Consider the following 15457-nt stretch of genomic DNA (forward strand, 5'->3'; position numbering starts at 1 on the left):
CGAGAATTACCATCATTCCAGTCATCAAGAATAGGGTCGACTTGTTTTTCTTTCAGAAGTTTCAAACCGCCTGAGCCAGGCTGGCAATTGAAATCTCCACATAAAATGACACGGGGATAGCCTCTCTTTCTCTTCTTCTTCTTCTCCTCCATCTTTTCATCGCCTAGCATCTCTTCTTCGACACCCTCCCCTCTGCTCCCTTCTTCCTGATGCGTAGAACTCGAACGATTGTGGAGTTTTCTATCCTCCTCTTCTTCTTCTTCTTTCTCATCTGTCCTTGCTGCCTCTTCTTGCAGTTTCGAAAGGAGATAGGACATTACATAAATCTGCAATACACGTATGTGCTGAAAGAAGGACAAGGACCGAGAGACAAAGAAAGAAGGAGAAGTAAAGATGCAAACACACACATAGGAAGGGAAAGAGAGAAAGAGAAGATGAAAGAAAAGAAGGAAAATAAGCTCATAAACGTTTGAGATGGAAGAACAGAAGAAAAACAAAACGAACTAATACAGGAAAGAGAGGAGAAAAGAAGAGAAGAAGAAGAATCGATCCAACTCTCGAGACACATCATGTATGTTGTATTTCGGTGTGTTGGTTCGTATCAGGAGAGTTCATCAAGGTCATCTGACTCCTCCATTCTCAAAGCATCTGCAGACAACAGACCACTTAAGAAGAAGAGTAAAACTTCACGTGATGCCTCTATCCGTCCTTCTTTTTTGTGGAATTCTTCTTCACGTCTCTCTCCCCTTTTTCGTTTCTCTTTCTCCTCCTTAAGTAGCAGTAGTATTGCACCTACTCCGCCGTCTTCTACTGCGACTCCTAGACATGAGATGTAGACACTCAAGTTGACCTATGTATATAGGCGGTGTGATGCTGACGTGAATCGTGTCTCCTGTATACACATGTCTATACATACAGACAGGAAAGACTCGGTCGACAAAAATCGTTTCTTTACTAGTGGCTCATCCATTATCTACCTATCTAGTTATCGAATGACGATCTCTCTTGATTGACTTCGCCGATGTATCCTTTCTAAGCTAGAGAGAGCAAGAGCCCTCCCCGAATATAAGCCGAGAACAGACAAGCAAAACAGAAGGGTCTTCTTCTGTTTGTTTTATTGGGCTTGACGATGTCGCACTTACACGAGCATAAGGATGAAAGAAGAGATGGGTGTTGCCTACGATAAGGAAAGAAGATTCAGTCTCCAGAGAAGACTCCGGAGAGCTCGGACTGCTCTTCTTCCTATTAGAAACAGACGGCTCTTCCACAGACGAAGAAGAGGCAGGGCTTCTCTCGTGGAGTCTAGATGAGTTTTCATTTCTTTGATGAGAGTCATCTCTTGGATCTGTAAGTCTTCTGTCCTTTCTTTTCTTTAAGATCGCATACTGCATAATCGTCGTTAGGTTAGGAAGAATACTCGTCTGAAAGGAAAGAATGGTAAAGAAAGAGAGAGAGAGTGACTTCATTCTAGCGTAACATGGATGCCTATCATGGAGGAGAGAAGTCGAGTAGAGAGAGCTGTGGGAAATACAAAGGGAGAAAGAAAAAGAGAAGTAGCTGAATGGCAAGACTGAAAAAGAGATGTCGGACAAATAACTTCCTTCACATCTACGAGTATTCAAGTAGTAAGAGATCGCTATTCTCACCCTATGAGACGCGCATAACTTCTTATCGTCAAAAGGAAACAGCAGATTCTTAAGTGGATCAAATCACACGCAATCATACATAAGCGTACGCAAAACCGTGACCACATGCATATGTACGGTTCATACACATGAATATGTATATATATATATAGATAGATAGGCAGATAGATAGGCTTATTTGGGCCCACTTCATACTACGTCCGCGTACGTACATGGCAGTTGACTACATGAAGATTTGATGGCAATGCAGCCTCGTTGGTAAATTCTAAGGAGAAAAAGTCTCTCCCCTCGGTCTGCAGATCTCACTGATGCCGTCGCCTCACTCTTGCATAATCGAGAGCGAAGTAACTACACCCCTCCTCTCTCTCTCTCTCTCTCTATATTTATGGACTTGTAGCTGAAACGTATCATGAATGAAAGATGTGCTACTTATCTTCTTAGTCTACAAACACCTCCTTTCATGGAAGACATCCACGTGGTTTGCCTTTTCTTTCGTTTCTCTAGCTAGAGACCTCGGGGTCATCGGGTGAAGGCAATGCGAGAAAGCAGAGGAGTGAGGATTCAAAAGTGCAAAACAGCGGCAGAGAAGAAATGAAAAGAAAAAGCACGAGAGGGAGGGGCGAGGCTTAAGGGAAAATCCATTCATATAAGAGACATCATCCATATATCCCACCGAAGATGAAGGAGAAAGAAGACCTTTCCTTACCTCAAAGTTCGGCCATTTCAATCGAAGCTGAGCTCGCAAGTCTTCAAAAAGAGGGTTCTCCTAGTAGTCATACAAAACATACATAGATAGATGAAAGATAGATTGGACAAAGACAGATAGTAGATAAATCAGAGATAGATAGATAGATAGATCAAAGAGAGAAGATGACCAAGAAAAAAAGCAGCAGAGTACATCTCTCGAGGTACATACATCTAGGTGACAGTAGATCAATACACATATGGCTACATATATATATATATACGTACATCTATCTCTCTATCTGTCGATAGAGATGTACATACATTCACGTGCAAAGGATGGCACTTGAAAGCCTGTCAAGATGTAGTTTCTGTCCGTAGAAGAGAAAGCGTCCCGGAACAAAGAATAAAAAGAAGAATCTACTACCGAGCGCCTTTCCATCTGTTTAGCGAGAGGAGTGAAGTCGAAGAAGAAAGAAAGAAGAAAGATAATCGATCTTCTTCACCTGCTTTATGTAGCTCTCGTCTCTTGTTTCTCTAGGACTACTCCGCAAATAACAATAGAAGGACAACGCACGCTGTGGGTAACGCACAACCCACCTGTCTTCTCTCTGTCTCTCTCTCTCTTTCCTTCAACGCAAGATTCTGTAGATTCCTCTCTCTTTACCACCATGTTCCTTCATCTCTCCAGCAGACTTGAAATCTTCCTTCCCAACTCTAAGCCAAGCGAATGTTGTGTTTGCTATTATTATTGTTGTACTACTCATGAAGGTTCAAACAAGAGACCATGTTCTCTGGTGTACATACACTGCCCTCAGAATGAGATCCAGTGGACAGACTGACCTTGAATTCTTTTTGAAAGATGAAGTACCCGTGATCTACGACCGAGAATCTTTCCTTCCGTATGAGAAGAGCGCAGCCTTCTGAAACTCGAGCATTGTGTTTAGATGCGAAGACAGCATGATACTCGCTCTTGAAGAGAGGAAAGAAGAAGGTTGAAAAGAGAGATGAAGAGCTAATGAAAGGGGCGACAAAACAGAAGAAAAGACACAGATGAAGTCGTCTCAGTATTAGGGAAGGATGAGCGGGGTGAAGAGAGAGAAGCACAAGATGAGAAACAAGAAGGGAAATCGGTTTAGGAGGATTCACCGAAGTTCAAACAAAGGCTCTTCTGATACACTCCATGAGGTAAGACGACATAGTCGACAAAGAATTCGAGAAACGAGGTAGGATGAGAAGGAAGGCACCTCGCCAAGAAATCGATATACCTTAGTCATGTGTCCGCATGTCTTTTTCGCTGTTTGCATATGAATCTATCTGCATCCCCAGATCTCTCTTCCTGTACATATCTATACTCTCTCTATGTAGATAAATACGTAGAGAAGTGAGGGTGGGCTGAAAGGTGTCATGCTTGATAGGTAACACACTAATGTTACCTTATGAGCTACTTGAAGACTCGAAGACACCCAAATGTTTCTTCTCCCCCCGGGCCTGCCTTTTTCCTCTATCCTGGAGTGTACGTACACCGAAACATCCACGACGTTCTATGACTGAATCGACATGTACCTACCTATATACGTATGTACGTCTTTCTCACAGATGGCGTGGAGATGTATGTGTACCTATGATATGATATATATCTTTTTATTCAAGCACACATACATGTATAGAGGAAGATGTGTATTCCAGAAAAACGCATGCTTACCATTCTTGTAGAGCTATGATATCTCCATGAAGATCTTTAATTTCTTTTCCTAAGAGAGACTTACGGTGGTGGAGATCTAAATGACGATGGTGACAATAAGGGTACATAGACTGAATTGCATGCGGAGTTTTCGCATAAGCACTCGCAAGAATATTGAAACTACACACTCGGAAGGAAGATGAAGGAGGAGAAGAAGACGATGAAGGGACAGAAGAAGAATATGAAGGAGATGAAGAGGACGAGGAGGAGGATGAGAGAGAAAGAAAGGCCTCCATACGCGTCTTATGCCATGAGAGAGAAGGACAAGGTTCAACAGGGTTTAATGTAGCGGAGATACTAAAGTCAGGAGTGAGAGGATGATAGGCTGAAAGACAGGTAGATAGACATCACACACAACAGAAGAAAGAAAGGGTAAACGAGTGGATATTCGATCAGGAATCCTCACAGTCTCATGAATCTGGATATACCCATGTATAGCTGCAGCAAGTAAAACATATCCATATAGACAGATAGACGGGTAGATAGATAGATAAGACAAAACATATATATGCATGTATGCAAATGTGATATGATATGTCTATGAAATACTCGCCGTTGAATTCTGACCTAAGTTTCAGGTCCATCGACAGGTAGAACTACAGAAAGCCATGTAGAGCTTGTACATACTTCTATATGTAAAAGAAGAGATTGAAGTGAAGATCGAATTCTACATGTGAGTACGGATAGCCTATACAGAGCGCTACATGCTGGTTCTTCAGAAGTACGTAGATATCTATATGTATGAATGATTAATGGGTGTGGAAAGAAACTTCATAGTGGCGGTCGGTCCGAACCCTTCAATATAGTATGTATCTACATCGAGTTCATTTCCTCTTTCGTTATCATTAAAGATATACTGAATGGAAGTAACACAGGAGACAGGAGACAGATAACGTAGATAGATAGATAGAGATACCAATTACATACACAGATCGAGGGATCTGTTGACTACGTATAGTTTGTCTAGATTGACTAGGGCGTGAGCAGTGCAGTAGGGCTTTGTCTCTCTCATTCTTTCTCTCTCTGTCTCTCCCTCTTCTTAACTCCCTCGTGTACGGCGCAGGAAGAAGAGAATAAGCTAGTAGGACGAGAGAAATAACGAAAGAGACAAATACACAAGAACTTCGGAGAAAGAAGAGAGATAGAAAAAAAGAGGAAAACCTCCAGTCAACACACACACAAGAATATGGGAAGAGAAAAGACCCAAAGAAGAGCATACCCATGCACGCTCGATCTACGAGAAGAGAGACAGAAAGAGGAAGAGACACCATTACACCATTCTGAGGAGACAGCTGCGGCCCATAGATAGAGATACATGGGGCATAACGGAGAGAAAGAGACGAAGAATCGAACGACAAAGGTGAAGGAGTAAAGCGGAAAAGAAACTGCAAGAGAAAGAGAGCACTTACCCTTCAACTTTAAAGACTTTCCTTCATCGTTCTCTGTGGGTGTATAGCTCTAAAGACGTTCACGCACGAAGACAGAGAGCCAGAGAAGAAAGAGAAGTGTCTACTTGAGGTGTGAAAAAAAAACAGCAGGAAGAGATTCAGCACGTAAATAGGGCCTGGTCTGTGAGTATGCATGCAAGGCTGGAAGAGAGGAAGATGAGGAAGAGAAAGTGAAACGTCTACTAACTCCCTTGTTTCTTCTCTTCGAGAGGATTGTGTACACATGGAGGTTGGGAAGTATATCTGTATATACACCGAAGGACGATCACGAAAGGCTGCGATGATGAGAAACCCTATATATAAGCATCTAAAGGATATTCGACCACTCTGGACGTGTCGATGGGATACATTTCCATGCGTAGATGTACATGTAGACGTACATGCACTATATATATATATAATGGTAGGTCACCGTTTCAACTCAGGGAGCTAGCCTTAGTGTCTTCTGCATAAATACAGGGATTATGGTTGACACGTTGAAACACAAAAAAGATGAATAGAGAGTTTCTACACAGATACACAGATAGACCGATAGATAGCGAGATCAGTGGTAGTACATAGGTAGAGACATGAATAGGTCAGGTATAAAGGTGACCGCATAAACCGGTAGTAGCGCCAGATGACTGAAGAGAAAGACAAGAGCGCCTAGCAGATAGACAAGATGTCTCACATGGGGGGAGTTGGCTTGACAACTTACTCTTCCACAGTGCAGTGGAGGTGAATGATCTGGAGTCTCCTCATGCCGCCTTGTTTGGAGATATATTCGTAGAAGAAGAGAAGGAAGAAGAAAAAGCAAGAAAAAAACAGCTTTACTTTGTGAAGCTTGCTAGGAGATACATTCATCATGATCAGAAAAGAATCCTCGTCACCCGCTCGAGGAAAGAAGAGATCTACGCTTCGCCTCAAAACGTCCCTAGTCATATCTAGCACCAATGCCATGGCAGCATACCTAGAGCCGTATGTATAGAGACAAGGTCTATTCTATCTATGTAAAGAAGAAGAGAACACTCATGTGCAGCATCTCGCACGCTTGTGTATCTATAGATGTAGAGAGAGTGAGAGAGGTAAGTATAAAGATGAGCATAGAGAGATCTATCGAAAGAAGAAGTAGAGAAAAGAAGACAGTGTTTACCATGAAGACAACGAGGTAAGAAAAGATCAAGCGAAAGAGAGAAGGGAAGAGGAAGTGAACGAAGAGGAAGAGAGGAAAGAAGAGATGCCTTCTTCTGCCGCATGTCATAGGTCATCGACACAACACATACACACAGATGGTACCAAAGGAGCCCGGGTGACGCATGCAATGTCTGCTCCCCCTTCTTTCCACTTCTCCGCATCCTCACGCGTATGTATCCAATCATACATGCACAGATTTACAAAGATAGACAGATTTGAGAAAGACACATTGAGACAAGACACAGAGACAGATTAAAGACATATAGGTTGAAGATAGATAGATAGATCGATCGAGATGTACAGGTGCATACCCGTGGGACAAACACATGGAGATTCCTAGGAGCAAAGCGCGGCTGTTCTTTTCCTTTCGAAGATCTAAGCCGGCATACACCGACTGAACCAAAGAAGAAAGATGCGAATGAACTCCTGTGTATCCTTCTTGCTCTTTTTTATGCCTTTTCCTGCCTCACATCGTCTAGCTTCTCTCGCCTCTATCCGCCTACCTGGACCTCTTGATCTTCATCCTAGCACTCTTAGATCTCGTGACAGGTGCTTACCATTCAACGAGAATTTCATCTATATCAGACTCATCTCCACCTGTAAAGACAGGGCTCGAAAGGACTGGACACCTACACAATACAAAAAGAAAGAAAGGAGAGGGAAGAGAGAGATGTTGCACTTGAAAAGATGTTCTTGTCGAGAGACTTTAGTGTGTGGACTCGGTCAGAAGGTATGAAACACCTCACACGCGCACGCAAATCTCCCTCTTGTCTCTTCTCTTCATTCATTCTTGCCTCTTGCTTCTGGGTGTTCTCCTCCTCCTCCTCTTCCCCTGTCTTCAGCTTCTTCTTCATGCACTAACACCCTCCTTCTTAGTGAGTCCGACTCCTCCTTCCTCACTCCAACGCCAATACTAGGAGAACCACGGACGAATGAATGAATGGTGAATAAAATAGGGGCCTACAAAGGATTTCGATCTGCAGGCTATCCTCGTCTTCCGAAGGAGAAAGCGTATGTGTGGATCCTATACGTCGATACAAGCACTGCGCATCAATCTCCTACGGCTTGAAAGTGTTGTTCTCATAGTGACCGGCTAAAATTGATATAGTCTCCATGCTGAAGAGACGCGGATTACTCGCAGGACGGAGAAGACTCCGAGTAACCAAAGAGGGGCCTATGTACATACAGTCCTGTGTTAAAATACGATGACAGGAGAAGTAAATACAGTACAACGCAGCCTCGCAATCGGGTGTCATGCACCTACAAGAAGAAGGAGGGAAGGCAAGGAAAGAGAGGCGGCGGCCACTCAGGCACATTCGAGGAACAAAGAGATACCACAGGAGCTGTAGACGTTCAAGAAACGAAAACTTTTCCTTCTACGATTAGCACGACCTAAGAAGAATCTCCCTCTCTCTCTGTATATAGATTGAGAGACAGACACTCACGCTGCCATCGAACAGTCATGTACATACACTACGAGATATCTAGGCGTCATAGCAGTCTTATGATCCTAAAAGTCCTAGAGAAGATGACAGAGAAGAGAAGAAAGGATGTATTCGAGCTGAAGAAAAGAGAGTGGGAGGAATGACTAAATGAAGAACACGACGAAGAGACTCGGGAAAAGCCCCCTCTCTCTCTCAATACGTATATACATATATGAGTGTGTGTGCGTCTAGATTTACCCTTGTATAAGGCTGTACAGGACGCGAGATATATATAGCCAACATTATGCTGAGAAGTCTGAATCCGACCACCTATCCTTGTTTCACTATAAGGCAGGGGCGAGGAGGCCTATGAAGGGGAAGAGAGAAAAGAGCAGTCATAGAGGTACGAAGACTTGTACGAGAATAGCCTGAGGACAAATCTGCTTTACCGAGAGAATCTTGCAAGAAACACCCGTCCTTCCCTTTCTTCGCTTGTCCTCACTCGGAAAGAAAAGATTCGCTACGCTCTTTGAAAATAGTAAAGCGATACACCCCCTTACGGTCATCACATGTGTACAGACAGAGCTGCATAGATGCATAGATCTCTCTACACACAGATAACTACAGTGGAAAACACACACACTCATACAGGGGCCTATATCGAGAGAGGTAAAGAGCTAAACAGGTAGACAGATAGATAAATCCATGGATACAGAGACATAGGTAGCTGGGGAGATCGAGGGACAGAGATAGATGGAAAACGAATGACGTGAAGATAATTTACCCTGTATATAGAGCCTGAGCGACAAAGAGGGTCTTGACAATAGGAGGGTCCCAGACAATTTGCATCCTCTGCTCTCTCCTCAGCTTATTGTTATCTCCCTCTTCCTTCTTCTTCTCCTCCTCTTCTTGTTCGGCTTCTCCAAGACCATTTGGACTAGCAACATGTGGCTCTTTCGCTTCTTCTGCTTTCTGTTTTCCTGATGAGATAGAGAAATCTGAAGAAGATGAGGTGGGAGTAGTAGTAGTAGAAGGCATCTCAGTTGAAAAGCATGCAAAGGTTGCTTCACGGAAAGATCTTCCACAGGGGTCACTAAGAGGGATGACCGATCCATCTCGCCTGCAAGAAAGATAAAGAAGAATGAAAGGCTCGCGGGGCTTACACCGGAACAACACATAGCGCTTACTATACGTCCATGTCTTTCTCCATAGAGATATATAGCCACGAGACGTGTTCTCAGCTGCGTTTTCATGAGAGGAACGGTTACTTCCTCTTTCACCTCAGGAGAACACCGGATACTAGGAGAATAGATTCTTTACTTCTATTCACTTAGGTTCAGAAGAAGAAGAAAGAAGGTGAAGAAGAAGTGTCTTCGCTAATACGGATTCATCGTCACTATAGAAAGGGTGTGTAGACCCTCAATGAATGGATAACCTAGAGAAGCTGTAGGCCTCTTAGCGAAAGAGAGAAGAAGAAAGGAGAGTCTCTGAGAAGGTATCACTGTCTCCAGGGAGCGAGCTGGAGAAAAGATAAAGAGATGGGGCAATGAACGATATTGAGCGGCCTTGCTATGAGAAAGACAAGGGGAGATTCATACCTCCGAAGAAAAGCATACGGTAATAGAGGGTCAGTTCTTTCTTCATCTTGTTTTGTTTGAGAACCTCTTTGTGCCCCAAAAGAAGAAGAAGAAGTGTCATGGTCAACGGGAGTCGGCTGTTGCTTTCTCTTCTTCTCTTTCCTTCCTCCTTCTCTTGCTTTCATAGACTTCTGTTCCGCTTTTTGACACGAAATCCTCAATCGTTGAAGGACTTTCTCTACGCTCTCTAGACATACACATTCCAACCTCACATATAAACACACACCTGCTTTACCCATGAAGAGCATGCATATACAGATAGATCCATACTCTCTGTATACGAGTGAGTAAGTAGAGACAGCGATATAAACCATGTGGCGGCAGTCCCTTTCCATGAGGCAGAAAAGAGAAAGAAGAGAATGCATGCAGTTGTCTTAGCACATGATGACGAGATAGATGTATGCATCTCTCTACGGGATGATAATCCAAGGCAACAGAAGATCTATCCATTCAACATAGAGGCAGCGGCTACATGTGTGTCCTATCATAACACAGGAGATACGGTCACTTTCTTCAAGAGACAGATAGAGATAGATATGTTGAGAAGATCTTAAAGGAAGTACGTGATGCCTCTGTCTATCAGACAGGCATTTGAGAAAGAAAAAGAGTGTAGAGCATGTACGCACTGGAGCACAGACAGCCGTACTAGAAGAAGATTTCGTAAAGCTGCCGGGGGAAAGTTTCCCGATTCTCGGTAATGCCATACATACATGAAAGTCTAAAGGTATATACATATATATATATATATATGTGACGAATCGGTTTAGGGTGATACAAGAGAAGGAAGTGTACATGCACAGCAAGACGAGAGACCAGCCGTGGGCGGGCGGATGATCAGGACAGCTGAGTGGGTCTAGAGAGGAGGAAGAAGGAGAAGAAAAAAAGAAAGAAGTCTATTGTTTCTTACCGTCAGCAGATCTTTCCATGTTGATTCTTGTATTGGACCAGAAGAACGTCAGAAAAACCTTTTTATCTACAGTTTGTGTCACGAGGATCTTGCCCACAACCTCAGGTGACACATGGGGAGAAACACTGCGGTCCTCTCTGTCTCTCATCTCTCTTCCACTATGACTAGCTGAAGCACATGCAGAGGCTAAAGGAGAGAAACGAGAAGAAGATGAAGATGAAGAGGAGAGAGGATTTGAGACAGAAGAAGGCGAAGAAGACGGAAGAGATGGTATCCCCGTCATCTTTAGTGGTAGAGATGAAGAAGATCGCTGGCAATTCACAGAAGAAAAGCGATTCTCACGGGGCAATGGAGAAGAAGAACAAGAGGTCGTTGTTGGATTCAAGAAAGACAGGAGAATGAGAGAAGAAAAAGAAGACTGGCAGAAAAGAAAGCCGAGTGGGTTAAATGAAGTTTGTCTCGGAGAAGCACACGGAGAGAGAATGAGAGAAGGGAGAGAAGAAAAGACGGGAGAAAATGATGGGGGAGATAACCGAGCGGGTATAAAGGATGAAGGTAGAGCTGAGAAGGATGAAGAAGAAGGAAGTGAAGAAGAAGAAGGCCTTGTGGAGCAGCGAGACAGACTGAGACTTTTAGAGGGTAGATATACAGAAGTAAGCGAGGAAAGACAGGAGGCCTTCTTCAGAAGAGAGAAAGAAGAGAGAGGATACGCCCGCCGCTCACAGCAAAAGAAAAGGGACGGAGAATCTTTCTGCAAGAAACTTGATAAGGACCTCCTATTCCCCGTGGCAGTGAACGTTAGAGGAAACCGCGGTGAAAAGGACGGATTAGGCGCAGACAGAGAACTATGAAGGAAAGGAGCATGCAAGAAAAACTGACGGGAGACTGTAGGAGATGACAGGGACGCTTCCTCAAAGAAACGGTATGAAGTGGAAGAGAAGAAAGAAGGAAGTGGGAAGAGAGACGAAGAGAGGGAGAGAGAAAGGCCTGCCAGTCTTGCCGATTTCACGCCTGGAAAGATGACGGGAGGAGAAAGAGAAGCGATTGAAGGAGTAGAACGACGAGACGGCGAAGATGGAAAGATGAAGACGCGAGTGTGTGTTGTGCGTGAAAGAAAAGGGGGAAAGAGAGAGACATTCTGATGAGGTAAAGAATATAAAGACCAAGCGAAAGACCGAAAAGTACAAGGCGACGGGAGAAGTATCAGAACAACCCAGGGAAAGAGAGAAGTAGATACTGAGAGGAATGAAGTACCGACAACAGAACTATGAGATATAGCCTTGAAGGAGGACGAGAAGCGGTACATGAGTAGAAGAAGAAAAAAAAGATGAAGAACCCAAGACAGAAGAGTGAAAAGGAGCAGGCAGATGAAGGGGAGTGAAGTAAAAAATCTCAGCCGAAGGAGAAAAGAAGCGAGTAGAAAGGCTTTTTGCCAGATAGGCAAGCTTCTCTTTCTTGGAGACTCGTGGGCTGAACGGGTGGAGATCAAAAGAAACGGCTCAGCAGGTCAAAGCAGGAGAAAGCAAAAGTATCACCTGCCGCACATGCCCCCATCGTTCCATGAGAACCGGGAAGTTCTGGATTCAAAAAGAGAAACATCGATACGGCAGAGGCGTATACTTGGAGGGTGGCATTAGAGGGCCTGAAGACGACGATAGAGAGGCCACGAAGCGATAGACGGAGGGTTCGTGACAAGCCTTCTCTAGCAGGGAAGCAATCACAAAGAAGAACGGTGATGAGAAGATACAAGAGAGGAGAAACTAAGTCCAACAGAGAGGTGGAGCGAGGGACAGTACTGAAGAAGGAACGGAGGCGATCTCTGCAAATGGCAGACAACACAGCAAAAAAAGCCTCTTTCCAGGAAAAAGCGTATTATTCCTAGAAGAGGTTCAACCGCTGACCGTGTTCGGAAGGAACATGATCCGAAGTCGGGCCCTCAGTAAGACACAAGACACGGCCACGGCCCCGGACTGCTACACGATGGATGAAGTTCAGAGGACAAAGGTGTTTCTGGTGCAGTGCAAGACTTCATGCTATATCTCATGAAGACACACACCACTGAGCGCACATCGACTTGCTGACTTGAGCCAGCGGGGCAGAAATGCCTGTGGATCCTACGGAAAATCGACAGAAGACTGACGCATGGTGCATGCGCGCATGCAGAAAGGCTGAATGTGTGCGATAAGCTCCTCTACAATCGATGCGCGATTAACATGAGCCGTACACGGTCGGCGATGAAGGCAAATGCCAACTTCCTAAGCTACAGGCCAATATATACGGCAGGGAAGCGTCCTGGGGTGACTTTCACTCTCTCTTCTCTTCGCAGGACAAGTGTGAAACCTACTACCCCTGTCTTTTCGCATGCGCAACCTCCTACACACAACAGAAGTTACAGAAAGGGCCTTCTCACAATACGGTACCACTCCGAGGGCCCACCCACGGTATGCTCTCCGGAAAGTCAAATACATTGGTGGGTACTGTCTCCCGCTGTACAACAACGGCGCCACTAGATACTGATGTTCGCCAGTGTCCCAAATCGCGACAGCGGGCCCTCGCGGCGTCACACTATCAAGACACTCTCATTCTGGAGAAGACAAGGTGGCCACAGAGTCGACACTCCGGATGGTTACGGACGTTCGGGGCCCCGTGCACGCTCCTGAAAGTCCCTGGTTCCCATCGAGTGTGCAGGTCATCTCTTCTCTCAAGGTTGAGCAACTGTTAGCACCACTTCCGTGAAAACAGTATTGTTTTACCAGCAGAATAAATTATTCTCCCTCGGTCGCTTGCTTTTGCACGGGCTCTCTCGCCGTCCTAGAGGGTCCGCTCCACGAGGAACCGGGGCACACCTGAGATGCCTGAGTTACCTCAACCGTCGGCACCTTACCAAGGTTCGCCGGTGCCACGATTTGCTGTAACGGCTTCAGGGCTTCTGTTGGTTTCCACAGGTGAACACTTTCCACTGTCAGACACAAGCACACACTGAACATATGTTTCAGGGGCGGCTGGATTTCCACGCTCGCTCACAATCACTGGCTTCCGACGCGATGCAGCAGTACTCTGGGTTTCACCGCAGGGGGGGGGGCGGGAACTGTTGCCGCCACACTCGGCAACACTTCCCGACGATGTAGCTCGTGCGCTACTGCACTACACTACGGACCTCAACACCCATACTACTGTGGAAGGAATCATCTCCCTTCGTGTTCTCCGCCTTCGTCCTGCCTTTCTGGCCGCCGTCTGAGGGTTGTTTCTCCCGGTGGCCAGGAACCCGATACGGGCAAGCCGAAGGATCGCACACACTCCCTGCCTGCTCCGCAGGCCCAGCGCCTTCCCGCAACCGTAGAAACCGCTACAGCCGCGAGTGCCCCAGCACTCTACACCTCGGACGGCTCCTGCCGCTACCGGCACACTGGTCCGGCACGGGCGGCCTCAGCGCTTCTGCGGCTATTCGGCAACAGTGCGGTCGCGGCAGTCTTGACCGGCACAACAACACTTTCTGCCCGCGTAGCAGGTCGAGCGTCTCCTACGGAACCAGGAGTCCCAGACCGCTGCAAAGCTCTCTAGGCACTCCTCTTAGCTTAGGACAGCGTTACTCTAGCAGCTCGCCTGCGGACGATTAGCCGAGTGAGCATTCTGACTTTTGAGAGCATAGAAGGACCTGCTGTACACTCTAAAGGAAAAGTGGCTTCCAGGCACGTGGGTGGGGCCCGAACGTTCCTGCAAGTGCGTGCCGCCCATGTGTTTTCGTTGAGGTGAAAGTATTCCTGTAGTGTGATATCGCAAGGGACAAGCCCCAGTCGCTTTCGGGGCACCCGCGGCCTTAACCTGTAGTGACACTAGTCATTACTGTTGTGCCTGCGACAGGCACTGGCTCGTCTGCGAGTTCTGGGAGGGGAGTGCAGCTTCCAACGGAGCAATTAGCCCAGTGGAGCCACCGTCTATAGCCTGCTGACTTGCATGAGCAGCGGGTCCAGCCGCGGAGGCGGAATATGAGATGCGATGACACGGGCTTGGGTCCGGAGGGTGCGGGGAGTTTTTTGTCTCTTATTCGTAAACCACATAGGGTACCTAAGTTCGCCTGACGCTGCGTAACGATACAGGCGGGCAGTGGAAACGACCTTTTAGCGAGCCAGGGAGAACTGGGCTCAAGAGTGTACGTGGTGGGGCAAGTGTGGTTCGGCGAAGGTGTGATGAGAGGGTGTTGTGTTGGTCGGGACTGAAGTGAGTGCGATGCAAAGACAAAACTAACTTTCTATTGGAAAACCTGGGACTCAACGCATGGATGCCGGGTGCTGCACTCTTGCCCCCATGTGGCGTCAGACAGCACGCACGTACACTAAGATACGGTAAACTACACGAATGATGAGAGGCTTCAGTTGGACAGGGACGACACCAATTTTGGTGCCGTGACCCGGGAACGCTCTCTGCCCGAAGCGCCCTGGGCGTGATGGGAGATCTTTTTTTTACAGGAAATTCCTCGCTTCTCTCCCTCTTCGGACCGGCCAGCGTTTCTGATTCTTGCTTTTCCACACTATCGGCTCTGTCGTTCTCAGCCTCCGAATGTTTTCGCGGCTTCGGTTCTCCGTGGGAATTTCTTCGCTTTTCTCCCTTTTCGGGTCTGCCAGCGTTTCTGATGCTTTCCCTTCCATACTATCAGCTCCGGGCGATGAACTTAACGAACGTCGTGTATCTCATCCTCTCCGTCCGACGAGCACTGTCAGCGTTAGCGGTATTCTATTCTTCTTTGATAAGCCCCTGGGCTCCTTTCTTGTAATGATTCTAGGGTCGCAGGGGCCG

The 15457-nt window shown here is 46.1% G+C and overlaps 1 protein-coding gene across 1 annotated transcript in view; it reads right to left on the reverse strand.

The window, feature by feature from the left end:
• Positions 1-12739, reverse strand: part of CSUI_004392 (endonuclease exonuclease phosphatase family protein) — a 13923-nt gene extending 1184 nt beyond the window's left edge. The window contains exons 1-10 of the mRNA XM_068064583.1: positions 10664-12739; positions 9718-9943; positions 8904-9239; positions 7253-7324; positions 6220-6268; positions 5484-5532; positions 4036-4399; positions 2353-2412; positions 1143-1421; positions 11-344 (exon numbers count right to left, since the gene is read on the reverse strand). Coding sequence (XP_067923441.1) covers positions 2370-2412; positions 4036-4399; positions 5484-5532; positions 6220-6268; positions 7253-7324; positions 8904-9239; positions 9718-9943; positions 10664-11969 — 2445 coding nt within the window. The 5' untranslated portion in view covers positions 11970-12739 and the 3' untranslated portion in view covers positions 11-344; positions 1143-1421; positions 2353-2369. The remainder of the gene's footprint in view (positions 1-10; positions 345-1142; positions 1422-2352; positions 2413-4035; positions 4400-5483; positions 5533-6219; positions 6269-7252; positions 7325-8903; positions 9240-9717; positions 9944-10663) is intronic.
• Positions 12740-15457: the final 2718 nt, after the last annotated feature.

The sequence above is a fragment of the Cystoisospora suis genome, assembly GCF_002600585.1.
Source record: "Cystoisospora suis strain Wien I chromosome Unknown contig_2035, whole genome shotgun sequence".
NCBI classification, from domain to species: Eukaryota; Apicomplexa; class Conoidasida; order Eucoccidiorida; family Sarcocystidae; genus Cystoisospora; species Cystoisospora suis.